Source organism: Mesoplodon densirostris, chromosome 1 (assembly GCF_025265405.1).
Source record: "Mesoplodon densirostris isolate mMesDen1 chromosome 1, mMesDen1 primary haplotype, whole genome shotgun sequence".
NCBI classification, from domain to species: Eukaryota; Metazoa; Chordata; class Mammalia; order Artiodactyla; family Ziphiidae; genus Mesoplodon; species Mesoplodon densirostris.
Genome location: NC_082661.1, coordinates 61,517,977 through 61,540,242, shown reverse-complemented (window position 1 = coordinate 61,540,242; position 22,266 = coordinate 61,517,977). Strand labels below are relative to the sequence as shown.

Here is a 22,266-nt window from a genome sequence, read left to right as displayed (position 1 = left end):
ATGTCAACTGTATTGTCTGTAATAATGTAAACTGGAAACAGCCCCAAATCTTTCAAAACAGAATAGATGAATAAGTTATCACATATATACATATTAGAATATTATTAGAGCAATGAAAATGAATAATCTACGGGAGACTACATGAAGGAATCTCACAACCATAATATGTTAAAGAAGCTATACACAAAGAATAAATGCTATATAATTCTATTTAAACAAAGTTTCCCAAAATAGGCAAAAAATAATTTATGATGTTAAGAAGTCAGAATACTATTCACGTTTGATGGGGGAGAGATTAGTGACTGGGAGGGATTATGAGGTGACTTCTGGGGGGTTCTATTTCTTAATCTGGTGGTGGTTACAAGAGTATGTTCACTTTGTTCCCTTAAGTGTAAGTTTATAATCCATATACTTTTCCCTATGTAGTTATACTTTTTAAAAATGTTTACAAAAAGAAATGGATAGCAGCTACTGGTAATCCAGAAGGGAAAAAAAATGCAAAAGCCCAAAGACACAGTTCTTGATGATCCAAAAAGGGTTTAGCATGGCTCCTCTGTAAAATGCTAACTATGATACCTATACTCAGGGTTACTATAGGATTAAAGGACAGAATATGAGTAAAGCACATATCTGGCACAAATATTTATAGGTGTTTAATAAATGTTAGCTGTTATTATTACTATACTACTATTACTGTGCTACTGATGAGGCTCCTTGATGGTAGTGCTCAAGGTAGAATGACAAACAAAAAGGCTAAAAGAAGAGAGGCAGCAGGTGATGGGCTTTTCTAAAATATATTATGAATTTAGACTTTATCCCAAGGTGGTGGGGGAGCAATGAAGAATTTTACACAGATGGTAATATGATCACATTTGAGTTTAGGAAATTTGTCAAAGGAAAGAAAATGTGAAGCTTAAAAAAGGATGTTAAGAAGAGGTTATCAGCAAATCATACAGAGAGGTCCAGTAAAGAGAAAGAAAGAAGGAAAAAAAGCGCTGACTTGAAAATCAATACCTAACAACTTTGAGAGAATAGCTTATGATTTTCTAAAGGTTACAAAGTTAATAAGCGATACTTAGAATTAAAGGTACTCTAAATTCATAATTTATTACAAAAATCTCAATTTAATACTTTTTATATAATTGTAACTTTAAGCACACAAATGTCAACAGGACATTCTCTTCAACTATTCATTAAAATTAAACTAAAAATACTTTTTAAAAAAGTCTCTTGGGGGCTTCCCTGGTGGCGCAGTGGTTAAGAATCCGTCTGCCAATGCAGGGGACACGAGTTCAAGCCCTGGTCCGGGAAGATCCCACATGCTGCAGAGCAACTGAGCCTGTGCTCTAGAGCCCGTGAGCCACAACTACTGAAGCCCGGGCACCTAGAGCCCATGCTCCGCTACAAGACAAGCCCCTGTAATGAGAAGCCCACGCACCGCAACGAAAAGTAGCCCCGGCTTGCCACAACTAGAGAAAGCCCGCACAGAGCAACGAAGACCAATGCAGCCAAAAATAAATAAAATAAATAAAAATTTTTTAAAAAGTCTCCTAGAATCATCACAATTGTTATTACTAATGATAAATTATACATGTATGTGTATAGATGGATACCTATATATACTTCTGTCTCTATATATCTCTGTCTATCCATATCTCTTAAAATTCAGACTTTCCAAGTCATAAATTAATTTGATGTGGATCTGAATAAACACCAAGACCAAACTGTAAGTACCAAATTATCATGAGTGCTAGCAAATATTGTAAGACTAATGTGAAAACATTTTTAGTGAGTTATTGTTATTTCAGCAACAACCAAATAAGAGGAATGCTCTGAGACACTTTGACACATTAGCTATATCTCTGTTGATTCAATGGCTCTACAAGATGAAAAACAATGAACTGCTCTTCAACATACACAATGAATCTATTAATAAGCAGTACCTTCTTTGATTTGCTTGATGAACATAAAATGTCAGATAGATCCAAGACATAAGCAGCAATGGTTTATTGGTTTTACAGCCATTCAAAAAGCAGAACAAAAAGATGGGAGGGGGAAGGGAGGGGAGGAGCAGGGAGGGGAAGGGAGGAAAGGGAAGAAAAGAGTAAGCTTCTGGGGTCCAGAGCTCAACTTTTCTGGCTCATAAACAAACCATAAAGAACCAAAAATAGTTTATATTAAGCCTAAAAGCAAGCAGTAAGATATCATAAATGTCATGATGTTTTTCACAATTCTAGCATAAATCCACAACTACCACAAAAAACGTGTAATCTGGCTATGTTCACATTAGAACATGGAATGGATTGATTGCTGCATCCAGACAACCAACATATAAAATGCTTTGTTTAATAAAAATTCTACTATTAAAAATTAGTCCAGAACCTACAACACTATTGTTAAAGCTGGGTCACAGAAATATGGAGATTCATTATGCTTTCTTCTTCTTTTTTGTATATTTAAAATTTCCCATAATGATTTTTATAAATTATGACCAAGCTTTCAAATATTATCCTGGGAAAGCTACTTTTGATTTCCCCAGAGAAAGTAATCAGTGTTTGCAGAGGACTGGTATAAAACATAACTGCAACAGTAAATTCACTGAATAGAATGTGGAAAGTGGCATTCCTGTGAACTTCACCACTTAAAAGCAAACTAACAGGGCCTCCCTGGTGGCGCAAGTGGTTGAGAGTCCGCCTGCCGATGCAGGGGATACGGGTTCGTGCCCCGGTCTGGGAGGATCCCATATGCCGCGGAGCGGCTGGGCCCGTGAGCCATGGCCGCTGAGCCTGCGCGTCCGGAGCCTGCGCGTCCGGAGCCTGTGCTCCGCAACGGGGGAGGCCACGACAGTGAGAGGCCCGCATACCGCAAAAAAAAAAAAAAAAATAGCAAACTAACAAAAATGTCAATTGACACCCAATTAAATATCAGAATAAGGACTAATTCCTTAGTGGGGGAAAAACATTCACAGTCTGGCTTCAAGTCAATTTTTGTACTCTCATGGTTCCTGCCACATTGCAACTCTTGGGCATGCTTTAATAATTTTCCAAAAAACAATATCTCAGACTTCCATGCTTTTGCCTCTGGTGCAAAAGGAAGTCATTGTTGGGTTGAGAATAGAGCAAAAACTTCATCAGATTGTTGTTGTAGGACACAAGATTAAACTAAAAAGAATCAGAGCAGAAGAGGGGAAACTATTAAGAATCTGTGCAGTAGTCCAGGCAAAAAAGTAAGGTTTACTTAGACTGGAGTGGAAATGGAGGGAAAAGAATGGACTTAAGATATATTTGGCTGAGTAATGTTCCATTGTATATATGTACCACATCTTCTTTACCCATTCGTTGGTCGATGGGCATTTAGGTTGCTTCCATAACCTGGCTATTGTAAATAGTGCTGCAGTGAACATAGGGGTGCATGTGTCCTTTTGAATTATGGTTTTCTCTGGGTATATGTCCAATAGTGGGATTGCTGGGTCATATGATAATTCTATTTTTAGTTTTTTAAGGAACCTCCATACTGGTCTCCATAGTGGCTGTATCAATTTACACTCCCACCAGCAGTGCAAGAGGGTTCCCTTTCCTCCACACCCTCTCCAGCATTTGTTGTTTGTAGATTTTCTGGTGATGCCCATTCTAACCACTGTGAGGTGATACCTCATTGTAGGGTTTTTTTTTTTATAAATGTATTTATTTCTTTGTTTTTATTTTTGGCTGTGTTGGGTCGTCGTTTCTGCACGTGGCTTTCACTAGTTGCGGTGAGCAGGGGCTACTTTTTCGTTGCAGTGCACGGGCTTCTCATTGCAGTGGCTTCTCTTGTTGCGGAGCACGGGCTCTAGGCACTCAGGCTTCAGTAGTTGTGGCATGTGGGCTCAGTAGTTGTGGCTCACGGGCTCTTGAGTGCAGGCTCAGTAGTTGTGGCACACGGGCTTAGTTGCTCTGCGGCATGTGGGATCTTCCCGGGCCAGGGTTCAAACCCGTGTCCCTTGCATTGGCAGGCAGATTCTTAACCACTGTGCCACTAGGGAAGCCCCCTCATTGTAGTTTTGATTTGCATTTCTCTAATAATTAGTGAGGTTGAGCAGCTTTTCATGTGCCTCTTGGCCATCTGTTGGAACGAAACTGGGTCATTTGTAGAGACATGGATGGACCTATAGACTGTCATACAGAGTGAAGTAAGTCAGAAAGAGAAAAACAAATATCTTACATTAACGCATATATATGGAATCTAGAAAAATGGTACAGATGAACCGGTTTGCAAGGCATAAATAGAGACACAGATGTAGAGAACAAACGTATGGACACCAAGGGGGGGAAAGCGGGAGGGTGGGTGGTGGGGGGATGAATCAGGAGATTGGGATTGACATATATACACTAATATGTATAAAATAGATAACGAATAAGAACCTGCTGTATAAAAATAAACAAAATAAAATTCAAATAAAAAAAAATATTTGGAAGCATAATAAATAATAATCAGTGAACTGGGTATAGGAGAGGAGATGGACAGTAAGTGAAAGATGACTTCCAGGTCTGTGACTTGTGAAACTAGGTATAATGAGATGAAGAAAACCAGAGGAACAGATTTGTATTTGGTAGAGGGAGATCAAGAGCTCAGTTTTAGATATGTTATATTTAGGGTACCTGAAAGACACACAAGTGGAGAGAGATCAAGTAAATCAAATATTGAGATAGGCTAATAAATGGGAGGAGACAGAGAAAATGAGGGTCACAACGAAACGTTTAGGGTTTTGTTTAAAAAAGTAATCATTATATGTCAAAGCTATGGAAGTCTAAAGCCTACAGTGAACCATGTTACATTCACTCTACTAACTTCAACACAATTTGTGAAAACTGACTTCAGGTAGTCTTTCCAAATTACTTATAATAATTATAAAGTTATTCACATACTAAACAAAAAAATACAACATAAAATTACTAAGTCTATCTAGGCTGTATTTTCCTGACAGATAATAAGGGATAAAATTTGTGGGGGTGGGGGGCGGGGAGGGAAACCAAACACCACACATGATAATAATCAAGGTCCAAAGCTTCCCCTGACCTACAAATGTTAAGAATTCAAGAATGCAGAGGTGCCACATCATTCCTGCAGCAAAATTTCTGAGTTAAGAAAGCTCAGAATTTATACTCTACTATATTCCACTGTATGATTGGTTTCCTTAGCGGTCTTGCTGTACATATTCTTGCAACAACTGGCTTACAGCAAACTAGCACACCCTAATGGTTGATCCTAGATATTGATACGCCTATATATTGACACTACTATCTCAAATATGAAAACCGCTCTATGTCCTATCCTGGATAATGGTCCCACAATCCAACAGGCCTCTTAAACAGAAGTCTGGAAATGATTCTCTACTTTCTCCTTTTTCTGTATGCCCACAGCTCATCTACGACTAAAATCTGTTGATTGTAATGACATATCTCTTGAATTCTTCCCCCTCCTCCATTTCTACCACTACTCTTATTTCAGAGCCTCATAATTTCTTGGTTGGGCTATCCTGACATTCCCAATTGATTTGCCTGTCCTATTCTCCTATTACTCTACTGGCCAAGTAATCTTATAAAACCACAAATTAAATTATGTCACTCCCATGCTTTAAAATCCTTCAATGGTTTTCCACTACCTGTGAGTTACTTAACTTCCCTATCTGTAAAGTGGGGATGATAAAAATAGTTTCTACTTATGTGACTGTTTTGAAAATCAAATGAATCCTAGTGTAATTAAGCACTTAATGCCTAATGAACAGTAAAATGAAATAATTTAAAATAATAATTATTGTTATATTCTGCTTAGATGTTTCTCCATGATTCAGCTTCTATTTCTCTTTTCTCTTCTCATGTCCCACAGTCATTCCTGGACCCATACAAAGAAATCTGATCACTTTTTTCTATACCACAACTTTAATACTGTATGTGCTTCTATTATACCATTTACCATACTTCAGAGTAGGAGAGGCTTGTCTTCACTGCAAGACGATGCTTCACAAAGACAATCTAATGCATCTGAGTCACCTAGCACAATGCCTGGCCCATAAATATTTACTGAAAAAATTATGAAGAGAAAAGAGATGTATGAAAGGATTATAGCAGATGGCCATGCTTCCTTCCACACTGAAAATCCCATTATTCTTGATTTAAAAAAAAAAAGAGAGCAATTTCAGAATAGGTCTAAAGAATGAGAGAGTCAGAAAAAACTCACTGTGACAGAGGATGAAAGCATCTATGGGTTCAGACTGAGGAGAAGAATGAAGATAAATTAGTTAACTAAGATAACTTAGGTAGTAAGCTAATCTGTAGTCATATAGGGAAATTTTACTTCATTTATGAGTTGTACATATCTCTGCTAGAATAGAAATATTAAAAGGTCAAATAATAAGGCAAAGGAGAAAAAACAGGTAAAGATTAAGCTGATGCCATAATATTAGTGTTAAAAAAAAAAAACCCCAACACATATTTTACCAGGGCACTACTTTCCTACACTACGCTAAATGGGTAAAGGGGAGCATAGGCAAAGGATAGCTAAAATGAAACAATAAATTGTCATCAGCTATTTCTATTTGATCACTTGCCATTCTTGGGAAAAGTTCAAAAGAGTTGGAAAGGGGATGGCCATCATTCTTGGAATTGGGATAGAGTGTTAACTGTATATCCTTACATCAAGACTAAAACTTGGGCTTCCCTGGTGGCGCAGTGGTTGAGAACCTGCCTGCCAATGCAGGGGACACAGGTTCGAGCCCTGGTCTGGGAAGGTCCCACATGCTGCGGAGCAACTAAGCCCGTGTGCCACAACTACTGAGCCTGTGCTCTAGAGCTTGCGAGCCACAACTACTGAGCCTGTGCGCTGCAACTACTGAAGCCTGCGCGCCTAGAGCCCATGCTCTTCAACAAGAGAAGCCACCGCAATGAGAAGCCCGCGCACCGCAACGAAGGGTAGCCCCCGCTCGTTGCCAACTAGAGAGAGCCCACATGCAGCAACGAAGACCCAATGCAGCCAAAAATAAATAAATAAATTTATATTTTTAAAAAAAGACTAAAACTTAACATTGACAATCTATGCTGGGGAAATCCCTTGCCCCACTAACTATGTTCTTACCTCCCCCCGTTCCCAATGTTAAGACCAAGAAAGAAATTTGGGGATATTATTCCCTGACTAACCCATCTCAAGGGAACACTTAACTCTAATATGTGCATTCAAATACAGAAGCCCCTGGTTCTCTCTTATTCCAGGGCCAGGAACAAAAGGCCAAGGAGGTCTAGACCCAGAATACTTCTCCCTACTCCTGAATTCAAAGTTCTGAAATAAAACAGAGAACAGCTCTGGTACTAAAGTTTTAAATGCAACTATTTGATCAGAAAGCAGGAAGGATCAGACTTGCTAATTTTTAAACTAGGTTTTACCAAAAGAGTAATATAGACTTATATGTTAATTCTATCTTCATATTTTCTAGATGAAAAGTCTCGGGCAAGTCAGCTTCTCTAAGCCTTGGTTTTTTCATCTGTAAAATGAAGATAAAAATTGTACTATTTCACATGTAAAAATTAAATGTGATTAATACAAATAAAAGCTTATTAGCACAGTGTCTAACACACGATGGTAAGCATTCAATAGACATTAGCTATCATTATTTCAAAGGGCAATTCTTAGTGTTGAAAAGTGTCAGTTTATATATTACCAACTATGAGATTTTAAGAGCTGAAAGTGATTAATTCAAGAGAATGTAATATTTAGACTAATGACATTGCTTTTACGTATTTATTTTTACTTTATATCAATGTTAAATTTACAGAAAATGTTTTAAATATGGTAAGAACTTTTACTTTTCCAGCTATTTGAGAGTAAATGGCCTTACATGATAACCCGTCACCCCTGAATTCTTTAATAAGGGTTTCCTACAAAGGCATTCTCTTACAAATATGACCATTAAAATCAGAAAATTAACAATGAAGCATCATGCTCACTGCTATTGGGGTGTCACTGCTCCTAGGTGCCTTCTCGGTGAACAGTTTAGGGCATAAGTATATATTTCTATATTCTACATCTATATATAAGAAAAATCATGAATTCACATACCAATATCTCTTTTCCAATCCAACACTACAGAAAGCATTCTAGTTTTTTCCACTTCCATAATGGTAACTCCCTTCTCAGACAGTGACAGGCTGGCTCCCATTATCCTTAAGGTTATTTATTTGACTAGTCTCCCATATGTTACCAGCCTCCCATTGTGGCTGCTTCCCCATCCCCACATGGACGCTCTCTTTACCCCTCTCTGCCCCAACGCCCATATACTTCCTCCATGGGTATAACCTCCCCTATTCCTCGTGTCTGGCACTCCTCCTACAAGAATATCCTCCTCATCTTGCTTAGGCACTAACATCCTATACTGAGCTGATCCTCCACTGGAATGTCTTCCTCTCCCCACCCTCAGGTTCTGATCTTGCACTGGAATGCCTCCAACCATGGACTCCCACCATATCCAACTTGAGGCTGAATACACCCAAACCAGGCTACCCTCCTACACAGATGACTTCTGCTGCCACCCCTGGTAGCCATCACCTCCTAGTAGATGCCCTTTTATCCCTCTTACTCTGTACCAGGCTACTCACCTTCACAAATACCGATCTGACCCTGCTTGGCTCCAACACCTTACACTAGTGTGCCCCTCCTATTCAGACTGCTCCTCATACCTCTAGCTCTATCAACCCACATGGGGACCCTCCTCAACCCTGCCAGGCTCTGACATACCCACTCCTTCAAGAGGACATGCCCCCTCCCCCCATATACCCTAACCAGTGTGGACACTTTGTTTGGTCCCACCTGATGGTTTCAGTACTGAAATGTTCCGAAAGGAAAGACGAAGGGAATAAGGAAGAACAACTGATGACATCTAAAAAAAAAAATAAAAAAGAGAGATACCAGTGAATAAACTGCATAAGCACCCATAATCCAAGCTAATTAAAAGGCTAATCTATTTGTCAAAGTATCTGCTTTTTCCACTTAAAGAAACAGTGGTCAATTCTTTTATATTAATTCCTTCTAAATTTAAAAAGTCAATTGAAAATTGCTAAAGAAGGAAGTCTTGTCTTTCTTTTCTAGCCAAACATGCATTTAAGTATCTTACATAGGCCTGTAGAAAAATCTAGTTCATCAAAAACACAAGACTACCAATTTTATTTTGAGAGTTTAAAAAATATGAGTGTTTCAAACACTAGAATTAAATATTTAAAAAAATATTTAGAATATGTAAGTTTGAGTTGTTTTCAGTAAAATGACAATTGTATTGTTTCCAGTACACTTATGCCCAGATACAACTCCGCAAAAATTAGCCTTGATTGTTACAGGAGTAACACCTTTTCCTTGCTCCCTGTTTCCATGAGGAAGGATGCGTCATAAGCACAATCTGAGCCTCTCTTCACTCCTACGGAAGCGAAGTGACTGATCTGATTGGTGATTTTGTAAAGAATAGTTGGGTAGACCCTTGGGAGTAGCTAGCGGGAGAACATACTCACAGAGAGCTCATACTCCGCTCTGCTTCCCTAGTATGCCTAGCACTGGGTGGATAAATTGGCTTGTGCCAGAACACTTGACTCCTTCACCAATCTATTTCTCTAGCCTGTCCTCTATTAGTAATAAAAGTAATATTCTGCTTCCATCTTTCTCCTTGTTTTAATTTTCAAGTTGTTCAGAACCCAAGCAAAAAAGAAGGGTGCCATCTGAGAGTACTTCAGCAATCCAATATCTTAATTAATTTATTGAAGTGGAGATTGCTCATTTTCCCAGTTTTGACTTAAAAGGGCTGCTTCAATTTGAGCTTCTTAAAACTATTAGAAATAAAAAAACCCTCGAACCTGAACCAACAGCAGATGTTCAAAATGAAAATAAGCCGACTTATCTGATCACGCTTATTACCCATTAAAAAAAAAACTTCAAAGGCTTATAATTTCCTCCTTATAGATGCCATAATTTATACTTTCAGTCCTACTTCCTACTCCCACCCTATACTCCAGTGACACTAGAGTGCTGAATATTTTCATAATATACATTACTTAGACTTCTATACCTTTGTTTACACTATCCTTCAACCTGTTCCTTCCAACCTACTTTTCTGCTGGATCATTTAACTTAGGGATCAGCAAACCATGGCCAGTAGACCAAATCTGCCTATTTTTGTAAATAATTTTGTTATTGGACACAGCCATGTTCATTCATTTATAGATTGCTTTTGTGCTACAACAGCAGAGTTGAGTACACGCAATAAAGACCATATGGCCCACAGAGCCTAAAATATTTACGCCCAGCCCTTTACAAAAAAAGTCTGCCAACCCCAGCTTTCAGTCAATCCTTTGAAGCCTAGTCATTTCAGATTCTTCAAATCAAAATTAATTGCTGTCTCCTAAGACTTTCTATTATATTATGCCATCTCTAATACTTAACATCCCTGATAACTGTGAGCTCTTTAAATGCAAAGAATTCCTAGTGTAGGAATTAGCTTTTTTACCCAACCCACAGTTCCCACCTCTCCTAATTCTTATCACGTTTTTAGGGGAAGTATTCTGGAAGAAGCTTCTGCTCTTTTCTCTACCCCTTATTCATCCAACCAAAGGAGAGAGGAATAACTAGTATTGGCAACACTCTGATAGTTGCTCCTAGTGGAATGGATTAATGTTTTAAAGGTCATTTTTCATACATGGTCAAGCCTACCGTTCATTCTGCCTAGATGGTCCTACCTACCTATAAGCAAACCACATGGGGTAGAGCTTCCTTGTATTTTAGAAGAGGCATGCAGCTCTAGCTGCTCTGTCTTTGATAGGTTGGTAAGTTCAATTCAGGATGATATTGTCTTAATTCTGGCCTCAGCTACAAGCCAGGTTCTTCAATACAACCTTACCATCTAAAAAGCTAACATTTTGATCCCTGATTCCTAAGCCTATTTCTAGTTCAGAACCTGGTTAAGGAAGAAACATAGAATTACACTCCCATCAACTAGCACACAGTAGGACTCAAGATATTTGATGACTGACTGACAACAGTAAATTAACTGGAAAAAATCCATCTTTTAAACTGTGTAACACCCTAATGTCACAAACCATATCTTACTTGATGAACTTAATTAGGAAAATATGTTTTGAAGGGAAAACGAAACAATTTTAGAGTTCACATTCAGTGATTCAAACCAAGCCCATCCTATTTATCTAATTTATCTCTCAATATTTTGTTGCTATCAAGTCTCAGTTAATTAACATATAAAGTAATCATGGATATTATCAATTCAAAAAAGTATTCTCCATCTTATTATCCATGTATAAAACAAACATCCCTAGATCCCACACCCTTCCAATTACTGCTCTATACATCTGTTCTTCCTCAAAATGTAGCTTCTCAAATGGTTTCTCCTCTTCCACGCATCTTAAATACTTTCTAACCTATTACAATATAGCTTTCATCCCTACCACTCTGCTGAAATTCATCCGGTCAAGGTCACTAAGAACTTCCATGCTGCAGAAAACAATGCACATTTTCCTGTTTAACGGTACTTAACATCTCATCAACATATAACAAACCCTCCTTATTTTAACACTCTTCTCTTAGATTTGGTAATACCATCTCTCCTGGTTTTCCGACATAGCCAATGGCCTTACTTTTCAGTGTGAAAGTCCAGTGGCTTTCCTTTGAGGCTCCTCTTCCTCCATCCAAGGAATGCTAAGATTCCTTAAGACATGGTACTGAGCACTCCTCTCTTGTTATACTATCCCTTACCCTTAGGTGGTCTCATCCATTTCAAGGATTTAAATATCATCTTTATGCTGGTAATTCCTTAATTTATATTTTTAGCCCAGAAACCACTACTATATAAGTATTATAGCACCTTTCATAAAAACAGAAGATAGTGAACATTTAAGGACAGCTATAAATCTATTATCCGTAGATTTCCATCTATGAAAAGTGAAATGACTCGTGCCTAAGGTTATAATAGAGGCTAAAAAGGAACCATGTTCTTTCAATTCTTAATCCTTTTTACCATTTGTGAAGACTTAACCCCTTGTCCCTAAGCTGTTTACTAAATAGTTTATTATTTAAATATGAAGACTACTGGACAAAGTTTTTTCCCTACATACACACCTTACACACAGCCATCAGAAAAGAACTGGCCAACCTGAATTAACAGAGAAAGTCTCAAACTAGTTTTTCAAGAAATATTTTAGAAAAGACTCTAGGATACAAGTGAATTTTAAAGGAGACTGAGGATGCAGGCAGGGTAGCTGTTATGATTAATAAGATACTCAAGAATTTGGAGCAATGTGCACAAAACAGAAGTAAAGGCAGATGAAAGTGGTTGGGCTGTCTAAAGAAGAAACTAGGCAAATGAGCAGGGAAGAAGCCTGGTGGACTATGATCAACTAACTGGATATGGTTAGGAGCTTTTATTTGATGAAAAAAGACAAATGGGAGATACTACTGCTTTGTAAAGTACAAAATCAAAGTAGCTATTCCAAATAATGATTTAATATAGGTTATAATCTAGACTGAAGGACAGTAAAATCAATGATGCAGATACTGATATAAACTAGAGTCTTACCTAAATCGGCCCAAGTGCTTAACACTTCATCAGAAAAACTGAATCCAAGAGACATTGTAAAGAAAATAATAATAACTTGGTAATAGATCAAGGTAAAGAGAAAAGAAAAACAAAGAAGCAAAATAAGTAAGCAGGGTTGCTGCCAATTAATGGGAAAACTATATAAAAGGAAAGGAGATATAGAAAAGTGATTCTTCATTGTAAGTTGTTTTCTGGAAAACATAAAAATCCTCAAAACAAATTTTTATTTAGCTTTATTAAGAGCAAAGTGCCATTCTACAAATACAAATATGGCATTGTTACCTTAATTAGTTTCCTAATGGTAGCAGTAGGTTGGTCTGGGCCTAGTTACAGCCTCTTATCTATATTCTGTGGTGAATAAAATATACACACACACACCCAAAAAAGAAGGAGTATTATCAAAAAAGAAAAAGATAGAAACTCTAAACCTCAATAACGTATGATACTATAATTGAAAAACTGGATTTACCAAGAAGGAAGAAAAAATTTCATATCCAAAAATCTACATGCCTCTGTTGCTCCTCCCAAGACTGCACAGTGGTAGAAGAATTAAATACCAGGATTGAAAGATAAACCAGGGGAGCATGGAGGATATATAATAGCTACTTCTGGTGACATAACAGGAACTTATCACAGTACCCAGCCAAACAGGGAGGGATACACACATGTAACCAGCCAAGGGAAGTAGCATGGACAGGAAGAGACAGCACCACACAGAAAGGAGAATACATGTGATATGCTCAGACCAGCATACAGCCTGTTTCTAACATATGCAAATATACAAAATTCATATACTGCTTGAACCCAAGGATGGCAGAACTTCCAAGTATACAATAATCCAAGAGTACACAGAATTTTAAATTTTACATGCAAAATTCACAATGTGCCTATTTTACAGAGAAATTTGGATATGTGTCTTTACCACCCAACTCCTCATGATCATCAGATTCCCTTTGCCTGATACATATTATTAGATAGTGCTTTAATTCACATCTTTTTTTAATGGATAAAAAATTTGCTAGTGCCTGAAAAGACAGTTGTGCAAAGTTTTTGGGTAGTTGACCCATTCATACCAGTTCTCAGCAAATCCAGATTTCTAAGTAAATCTACTCTCCAGAATTTACATAGCAATAGTGACAAGATGAGGTAGAAGTTGGTGGAAAAATAAAAGAGTAGGAGGCAAGAAGCAGCCGGAAAGAAGTGTCAAGTTGATTATCTAGAACTTTATTTACCTGGACTATCCCATCTTTAAGTGTTATAGCTCTATGAAGTGCTCCCGTAACTTCTTCAGAGGTTCAAAAATAGAGGAAGAGAATATCCTCTGCTCCTGATACTGCTGATTATCAGTGGGGCAGGTAGTTTGGAAAAGTCTACTCTGCAAACACCTGCAGAGTGTAGAACTCTAAGACAGTGATGTGGGTAACAGGAAGAGTACAGAGAGTAGGTACCAACAAACAGTAGGTTCAAGATGATATAATATGATACAGATTTTTTTTAATGAATTTAATCGAATTTCTTGTATTCAGCTACTACAAAGCCAAAACATTCCTTGCAACGTAGGACGGCATCAAATGTCTTTTGCTTTCTTATACATAAAAAGTGAAGATCAAGCTAAGAGATTATACTGTGATTCTTAAACTCCATGACTCTATGGCTCAAGAATACCCTAGAATATAGATCTTTCAAGGCCTTACTATCTTGTTCTCTAACATGCCTCATGATGTCTTCATTGTTCATCAGCATTCCCACCAGAAAGAATCTACTGGCAAAAACATAAAGCTCAAAGCTTTTAATAATCTGTATAAATAATAATAACAGCAAATGTTTATGGAATGTTTTCTATATGGCAGACACATATTAACATATATCAACACAATTAATTTTCGAACAACCTCATTATCTTCAATTTACAGGTAAGAAACTGAAGTACAGAGAGGTTAAGTAACTTGTCCAACCTGGTAGGTGGTAACAGCTAGAGAGCTAGAGTTCAAACACAGGTAGTCTAGCTTCAGTGCCTATATTCCCATTCACTATATTACGTTATTCAAATAAAAGATTTGGGGAATAAAAGATTTGGGGAAAGCTATCAGTTTGGTTAGTATCAACAGATTTGAAATAAGTGGTACCAAGGTAATCAAGCCTTGGCTGGAATCACTACACTGTAAAACTGTGCTGTTCAATGTGGTAGCCATTTGCCACATGAGGCTACTAAGCACCTGAAATGTAGCTAGTCCAAACTGAGATATGCTATAATAACTGATTTCAAAGACTTAATGTTTTAAAAAGAATGTAAACTAATTCAACAATTTTATATGGATTAATGTTAAAATATTTTTAATATATTGGGCTAAATCAAACATGCTTTTTTAATGTGGCTACTAGAAAATTTTAAATAATATATTTGGCACCCATTTTATTTCTACTGGACAACAATGGTATGTTGGAGTTTATAAAATGATTCTAATCAAATCTCTATTGTTTTACTGTTGTAATCGTAGGCAAATCAGTTACACTGGTTACAATGATCATTAATTTCTGTATCAGAAAAACAGGGCTTAAAAACAGTCCTGACACCTCTTGATCAGATTTTGGTATCTAAATCTATTTTCCACTAAAAAGAATGGAGGGGGGCTTCCCTGGTGGCGCAGTGGTTGAGAGTCCGCCTGCTGACGCAGGGGACGTGGGTTCGTGCCCCGGTCCGGGAAGATCCCACATGTCGTGGAGCGGCTGGGCCCATGAGCCATGGCTGCTGAGCCTGCGTGTCCAGAGCCTGTGCTCTGCAACGGGAGAGGCCACAGCAGTGAGAGGCCCGCGTACCACAGAAAAAAAAAAAAAAAAAAAAAAAAAAAAAAAGAATGGAGGGCTCCTTGGAAGAATGGCTGATGTCAGGGCTGGGACATGTGAAGTACAAGATGAACCTGGAATATCTTGTTTGGGCAGGAAGGAAGTGCTCAAAAATAATCATTGGGCAGGAAGGGGTTGGGGAGACATGTGATTTGTCAAAAAACACTGGAACAGCTTGATGAGGCTCCCACTGGCCAGACCTGGGACAATTTGGAAATCAAAATAATGACAGTAATGGATTTAACCACTGAATAAAATAAGAACCTATGAGTTCATACGGATGAAAATAACTAACAAAATAAATAAAGAAGAAGATGGGATAGACTGCTTTATGACAGAATATCAACTACTAGTTACAGAATGATGAAGCTAGAAAAATCATGAATGGATGTTAAAACTTGTGGGTAAAGTTTTGATGAGACTATGTAAATATCCTGTTCCTCAAAAGTATTTTCCCACAAATTACATATTAATTACAAAAGGACAAATAGTAACTTTCAGGGAGAAATATGGAAAATACCACATTAACCAAATTTTCAAAGCTACCATCACCAACACTGGGACAAAACAACATTATGAATCTCAAGATATGATGTATTAAGAAGGACAGAACATCTCTTCAGAGGTATTCCTGCCAAAAATGCATAACCAATCTAATCATGAGGAAACAACAGACAAATTCAAATTGAGGGACATTCTACAAAATAACTCTCCTGTACTTTTCAAAAAATGTCAAGGTCAAGAAATACAAGAAAGGCTGAGAAAGTGTTTCAGATTTAAAGAGACTAAAAAGAGATATGACAACCAAATGCAATGTATGATCCTAGCTGGGGGGAAAAGCTTATAAAGTAAAATGGATAAAATCTGAATATGGATTATGAATTCAATCATAGTATCATTAATAGTATGTCAGTGTTATATTTCCTGGTTTTAATAACTATACTGTAGTCAGGTAAGCCAATGTCCTTGGCTTTAGGAAATATAACTGAAGAATTTAGGTGTAAAGAGGCATCATGTCTCCAAATTACCCTCAAATGGTTCAGAAAAAAAAAAAAAAGATATAGACATAAGACAAGAATGATAAAGCAAATACTGCAAAATGTAATACAATTGGTGAATGTGGGTAAGGGTATAGAGGAGTTCCTGGTACTATTCTTCCAACTTTTCTTGTAAGTTCGAAATTATATCAAAATTAAAAGTTAAAACAAAACAGAAAACTTAATCCCCAGATCAAATATCCTAATAGACTACACAAGTCCTGATAATGTTTAAAAATATACTAATGCATTTCCTTTATCCTGGACTTGACTTTGCTTTAAATTATATGATTTATCAGATACTAATTATATATTCCATATATAATTCCATAAGATCCAGGACTCTATCTGTTATCACTCAACATGCTGAGTACTAGGATACTATTTATTATATCCAATAAACACTCAAACATTTGTTAGATGAACATATTCAAAAGTATAGCACAGTACAGGATGATTACAGAGAAAAATCAAATTGTAAAAAGCACCACATTGTAAATAAAGCTATTAATTGGGACACACAGCTTACAGGACAACTATTCAATTATAAAAAAAGAAAAACCAGGATTAAATCACAGAGTAGCCATAAACCTAACCTAAAGAGATGAGTTCCACAAATAGAGAAAGGTAAATATAATTTTCCGTATCAAGAGTTAAACATCTTAGCTAACTACAAGCAGTCATGGCAAGGAAAATGAACTTTTTGCTCATAAAATTAGAATATTTATATATGTTATTTAAAAAATGAATGAGATTACTTTAAAGATTTAGGTTAAAAACTGAGATTTTAAAACTTCACTACTGGCTCAATACTAGTTTGCTGTAAGGCCCTGAGAAACTGCTTACAATTTCCATATTTCATTTAAAAATAAGACTTGTGGATCATTTTCTTCCCCAAAGGCAGAAAGAATATTTTATAAAAATAATTTCAACCAATAAGAGCAATGAATATTCAATACAGAAGTACATATACACATATATATCCACACACATACACACATGCAAAGTAAAAAGAATACAGCTTTTTTCAAATATATTTACAAAGTAATAGCAAAAGGTAACTTAAAATAGTTACACAAAATACATTTAATCCCAATTCATACTGTGAGTAGGTGCTTCACATATAGACTACTGAAAAAAACCCAATCAACTAGTGTATATCCTGCTTAAGAGAGTTTTATTGTTTATTTAAAAAACAACCATGATAAAAACAAACTATAAGATGGATCTTCCGAGGTCTCCCAACTAGGACTGGGACTGTGGGAAATAATTCTCAAATATAGTTAGAGCTCAGGAAAAAATTTTCTTTCAAATACCATACAAGTATATACTACATTAAAAATGTAATATAAAGACTTCATATTAGACACACAGCATTAACACAATCTTCAATGTCTTCCAATCCTACTTGAATATCCAAGTAGGTAAGACAGAAGGTATCCTATTTCCCTTTTTCCATCATATCCAATTAATTTTGTGTTTAATTAAAATTCGACTATTTTTCAAAAGCACACATATTTTTGTGAGACAAAGCCATACTTAATGCATCTAAACAAGCAAGATGAGAAAAAAGAAAAAGCCAAGGTATTCTAAAATATAAAAATTGTCCAAAGACACCATCAAATAACTGTGCCTCGGCAAAACTTAACACAATAGTATCTCGAGCCAGTGTTACAATGCTATCATCCTGCCTGATTCTAACTGAACGAACTCAACAATTTTCAAACAGGTTGTCAGTGGAAGAGATCTTTACATAAGCAATTATAAAAACAGGGTCCATTTTGTATTCGGGAGGCACCAGGAACCCTTGGCTTAAAATTTTTATATAAGAATACCGTGAGGGTTTTTTTTTACACTTTTTAAAAAAAGATAAAATCACTTATGAATACCTGACTAAAGCTATTTCCTAGAACATATTCTTAGATAAGAACAAAACATATTTTAAAGGGTAAAACAGTGAATTGCTTGAACATAACTTAAATGCCCCTACTCAGAGCAAACTTCCTTCTCGTACGTTTTCCTATATCCACCGTACTCTGAAGTGCACATTTCTGATTTGAAGTTGTACTAGTTTATCCTACCACGATCTCCTTTTCACTAGTGAAAAACAAGAAAGATCTTCAGGCGCTAACCAAACAAATCTGAGGGGGCTTGGGGAAAAGGGGCGCGAGGTGGCGCAAGAACAGATGGGAACAGGGTAAGAGAGTTGTTTTCTTAGGGCACTAAGGTTACTCCTCAACTCCAAATGCCAAGATTTAACTGCCAGTCGAGAAAGCTGCTGCCACTATCCACTCCTTAGACAATGCAACCTTCCCTCTACCTCTTCTCCTACTTTCCCACCCATCAACCCTTTCCAAAACAAACACAACACACCTCATCCCATAAACTGCGTTATCCCCTCGGCGCCCACTCGGTGTTATCCAACCTGCTGGATAACAGCTCCACGCACACGTCTTACTCAAACAAAACAGCGACGGCGGCAAAGTGGGGAGGTCCCACCACCTCCCGCCACCCCTGAGCAACCCGCAGAATGACAGCCCGGAGCCCAGAAGTTTGAAGCAGAAAGATTCCGATCCAACCAAAAGGGAAGACGGAATTGAAGAACGGGGATGGGAGTTAGGGAGGGCGATGTGCGTGTCTGTGCAAGGAAGGGTCCATCACATGACAGTAAAAGAGGACCCGAGTCTTCGGGGCGTCAGCGAGGAGAACGGGGGGGGTTGCCGTCGCCATGGCAACACCCCCCCCCTCCGTCCAGACTTCCGAAGAGGGAGGAAGAACTTCAAATCCCAACCGTCAGCGCTCGAGCGGCTCCTTCTTAAAGGAGTACACACGGCGCCGCCGCCGCCGAGCGCGAGAGGGCAGAGTTGGGCGCCCCCGCCCCTCGGGCGACGCCCCCGCCGCCCCTCGCCCCCAGCCGGCTCACCCGCGGCCCCCGCCCCGCGAGCTCCCGGGGGTCGTTCAGGTCCCCGTCCCCGGGAACCCGGTCGCGTCGGCCCGCCCGGACCCCGGCGGCAGAAGGGGGTGTGTGTGCGCCTGGCGGGGGCGCGGACCAGCCCGCCTTCCTCCCGCCGGCTCTGCCCGCGGGCTCCTCGTCGGCCGGGCGCCGACCCACCGGCCCGCTTCCTCCCTCTTGACAGGGTGGACGGCGAGCGGCCAAGGGCGCCGAGGAGTTTTGGGGAGAGCGCAAGCGAGCCGTTTCCTCGGGGGCTCGGCGAGCGGGTCCGAACTAACAGTTCCCGGGGAGCCAAAGAGCTGAGGAGGGAAAAGGAGCGCGGACCGCGCCGGGCAAGGAGCCCCCAGACAAAAGGCGAGCGCCGGATCCGCCGCGCCGCCGCCGCTCCCATCTCGCTCCCCCAATGAACTGACCCGAACGGGAGATTCAACTAAACCCCTCTGCCACAAACTCCTCGGGCTGCGGCAGCCGTCGCCGCGCGGAGCCGGGGCCCCGGCCCGTGTCTCTCTTACCTACACAGTGCATGAGGCGGTGGCGCCAAGAGTCGAGTTCCCGCCGGAATCCTCTCCTCTCCGCCGCGCACCGAGGGCTCCGGCACTGAGCGGCGGCGGCGGCGGCGGCGGCGGCAGCAGCGGCGGCGGCAGCGGCCATTCTCTCTCTTCCCTTGTCCATCTGCGTCCCGCGTCACGCGCCCTCATTTACATACGAGCGGCGCAGGCACGAGGCAGGGGCGCGAGCCCTCGGCGCGAGCCCCGGAGCGCGCGCCCCCCGGAGGGGGGTTGATTGACACGTGTCACACTACCTTCCCTCTGCCCTTCCCTCCCCCTCCCACCGCTCCCTCTGGGAGAGGCGGGGAGGGAGCGTGAGGAGAAGGAAGCAACCTGCCGCTTCCGCTGACCCCGCCTCCCCATCTACTCCCCTCTCTCCCCTCCCCCCGGAGTTTACTCAAGCGAGCCATACCGCTCCCGCCGCCCGCGAAAACCCTGAGCAAGAGCCAGAGGCTCGGAGCCCCGCCAGGAACCGGCATGCTAATGGAGCGGACTAGCAACGCTTCCTTTCTGTCTTCGCGACGCGACTCCGGACTCCCGGAGACTTCACTTCCCAGGTCTCCTTGCGCTGGGGCCCCGAAGCGGAGCTTGCTGCCGCGGTGCGATGCATGCCGGTTCTTGTAGTCCACCAGGGATGGGCACGCTTCCGTACCCTTCGCACACTTGGGCTTGCAGCCTGGCCTTCGGCTTCTCAGCTCTGTGCGGCTTGTGGGTTTAGCGCTCAGAACAGTGCGCTGCGCGCGTTGCGGGGTCAGACCCAGCCACCTTAACTTCCTTAGGATCCACGACAGTAAGGCGGTGGAAGCCGCTAGAGTTGTCGGTATCTTGAAGGTTCGGGCTGCGCTTTGTGCTTTAAGTGCTGTAAACTTTTGGGGGTCACTGTGATCTCGTCGCTGCTGGGAAGGAGCAAGCCGGTCATTCGGCTGCATCCGAAATAACTGCCAAACGTCCAGAGAGAGAACCCACAGTAATTTCAGTTTCCAGGGCGATGACATCTCGGAAAGCGAGAATATTTGTAAAGATTAGGGGAAAATTGCGGGGCTTTTCACCGGAAATCGTTTACGGGGGGCTTGGATGTGACTGGGTGAAAACTCCAAAAGGGGGCACTTTTATGCTCCGCAAAAAGTAAACTCCTGGAGGACAGCGACCCATTGAGTCTTGTGTACTGTGTCGTCTTTCACTTGGCTAACCCTAGTACAGTGCGCAGCACGGGATTTAGCACTTAAATGTTGTGGAATGAATTCTGCGCTGAGCTAGAGAAAATATTTCTTCAGAGAGAGAGAAAGCTTTTGATTAGATATAAACTCCAATGACATTTTTAACTTTTGCACTACAGTGATTGTGCATACATTTCTGTATACGTGCAGGGGGCCAAACCGAAGCTATGACACACACAGTTTGCTGAGAAGTACTGTGGATTACTGGGAATTTATGCACAAGTCTGTGGGAAATATGTTTGAATTCTTCTTGGAAACTTCTGTGAGTTCTGAATTCAGTTCCATCCTCCCGTTTTGTGGCTTATCCTTCCTTATCCACCTCCACCTTTTTTTTTTTTTTTTTTTTTTTTTTGCTTCCTAGGAAAAAGTAGTCCTTGCTCATCGTTACCTCCTCAATACTGAATAAGTAGTTTTAAATTTTCAAAAATTAAAAAAAAATGAAGTTTGAAATCTCATAATCATCTTTTTTAGGATGGACACAATTGGAGAAGCAAGTGAAATCACTAGTGAAGGTGCTTTTGGAGTTACCAGTGGATGGTTTCAGTTGTGGATTCTACTCGTGTTGTAATTGCTAAGATGATCAGCCTCTGTAGCTTTTCTATCTCAGTACTCTACATTGGTTAGGATGGGCTAGGTTATGGTGCAGTAACAAAGCATCCAAGAGTTTGAGTGGCTTAAAAACAACAAAAAAAGTTATTTCCTGCTCATCTGTATGTTCATCTCTGGTAGAAGGAAGGGAGAGGGTGGGGAGAGCGTCCCTCCATGAGATTCTCATCAAGCAACCAAATGGCTTAGGGAGGCTCCAACCAATCTCTGGAACTTCCTCACGTACATGATAGGCAAAAGAAAGATGAATGGCAAACAGGTTCTTTCTGAAAGGGATACAAGTCAATTTCACTCACATTTCATTGACAAAAGCAAATCATATGGGCATGCTATCTTCAAGGGAGCAGGAAAGTGTAATCCTACCATTTGCCCAGAAGAAAAATTAACCCAAATTTACTGGTGAACAGCACCAGGGATTACTACGATCCATCCTTCTAGTCACCAA

General features: G+C 39.9%; 1 protein-coding gene across 7 annotated transcripts in view; it reads right to left on the bottom strand.

Annotated features, from left to right (window-relative positions):
• Window positions 1-20,258, bottom strand: part of LCORL (ligand dependent nuclear receptor corepressor like) — a 176,001-nt gene extending 155,743 nt beyond the window's left edge. For 6 of the 7 annotated variants that reach the window (XM_060103767.1, XM_060103717.1, XM_060103778.1 and 3 more), the window contains exon 1: window positions 19,963-20,258. In XM_060103767.1, the coding sequence (XP_059959750.1) occupies window positions 19,963-20,122 (160 nt within the window). In that variant the 5' untranslated portion in view covers window positions 20,123-20,258. The remainder of the gene's footprint in view (window positions 1-19,962) is intronic. The other variant, XM_060103744.1, reaches the window with a different exon arrangement.
• Between the last annotated feature and the right edge of the window lie 2,008 nt (window positions 20,259-22,266).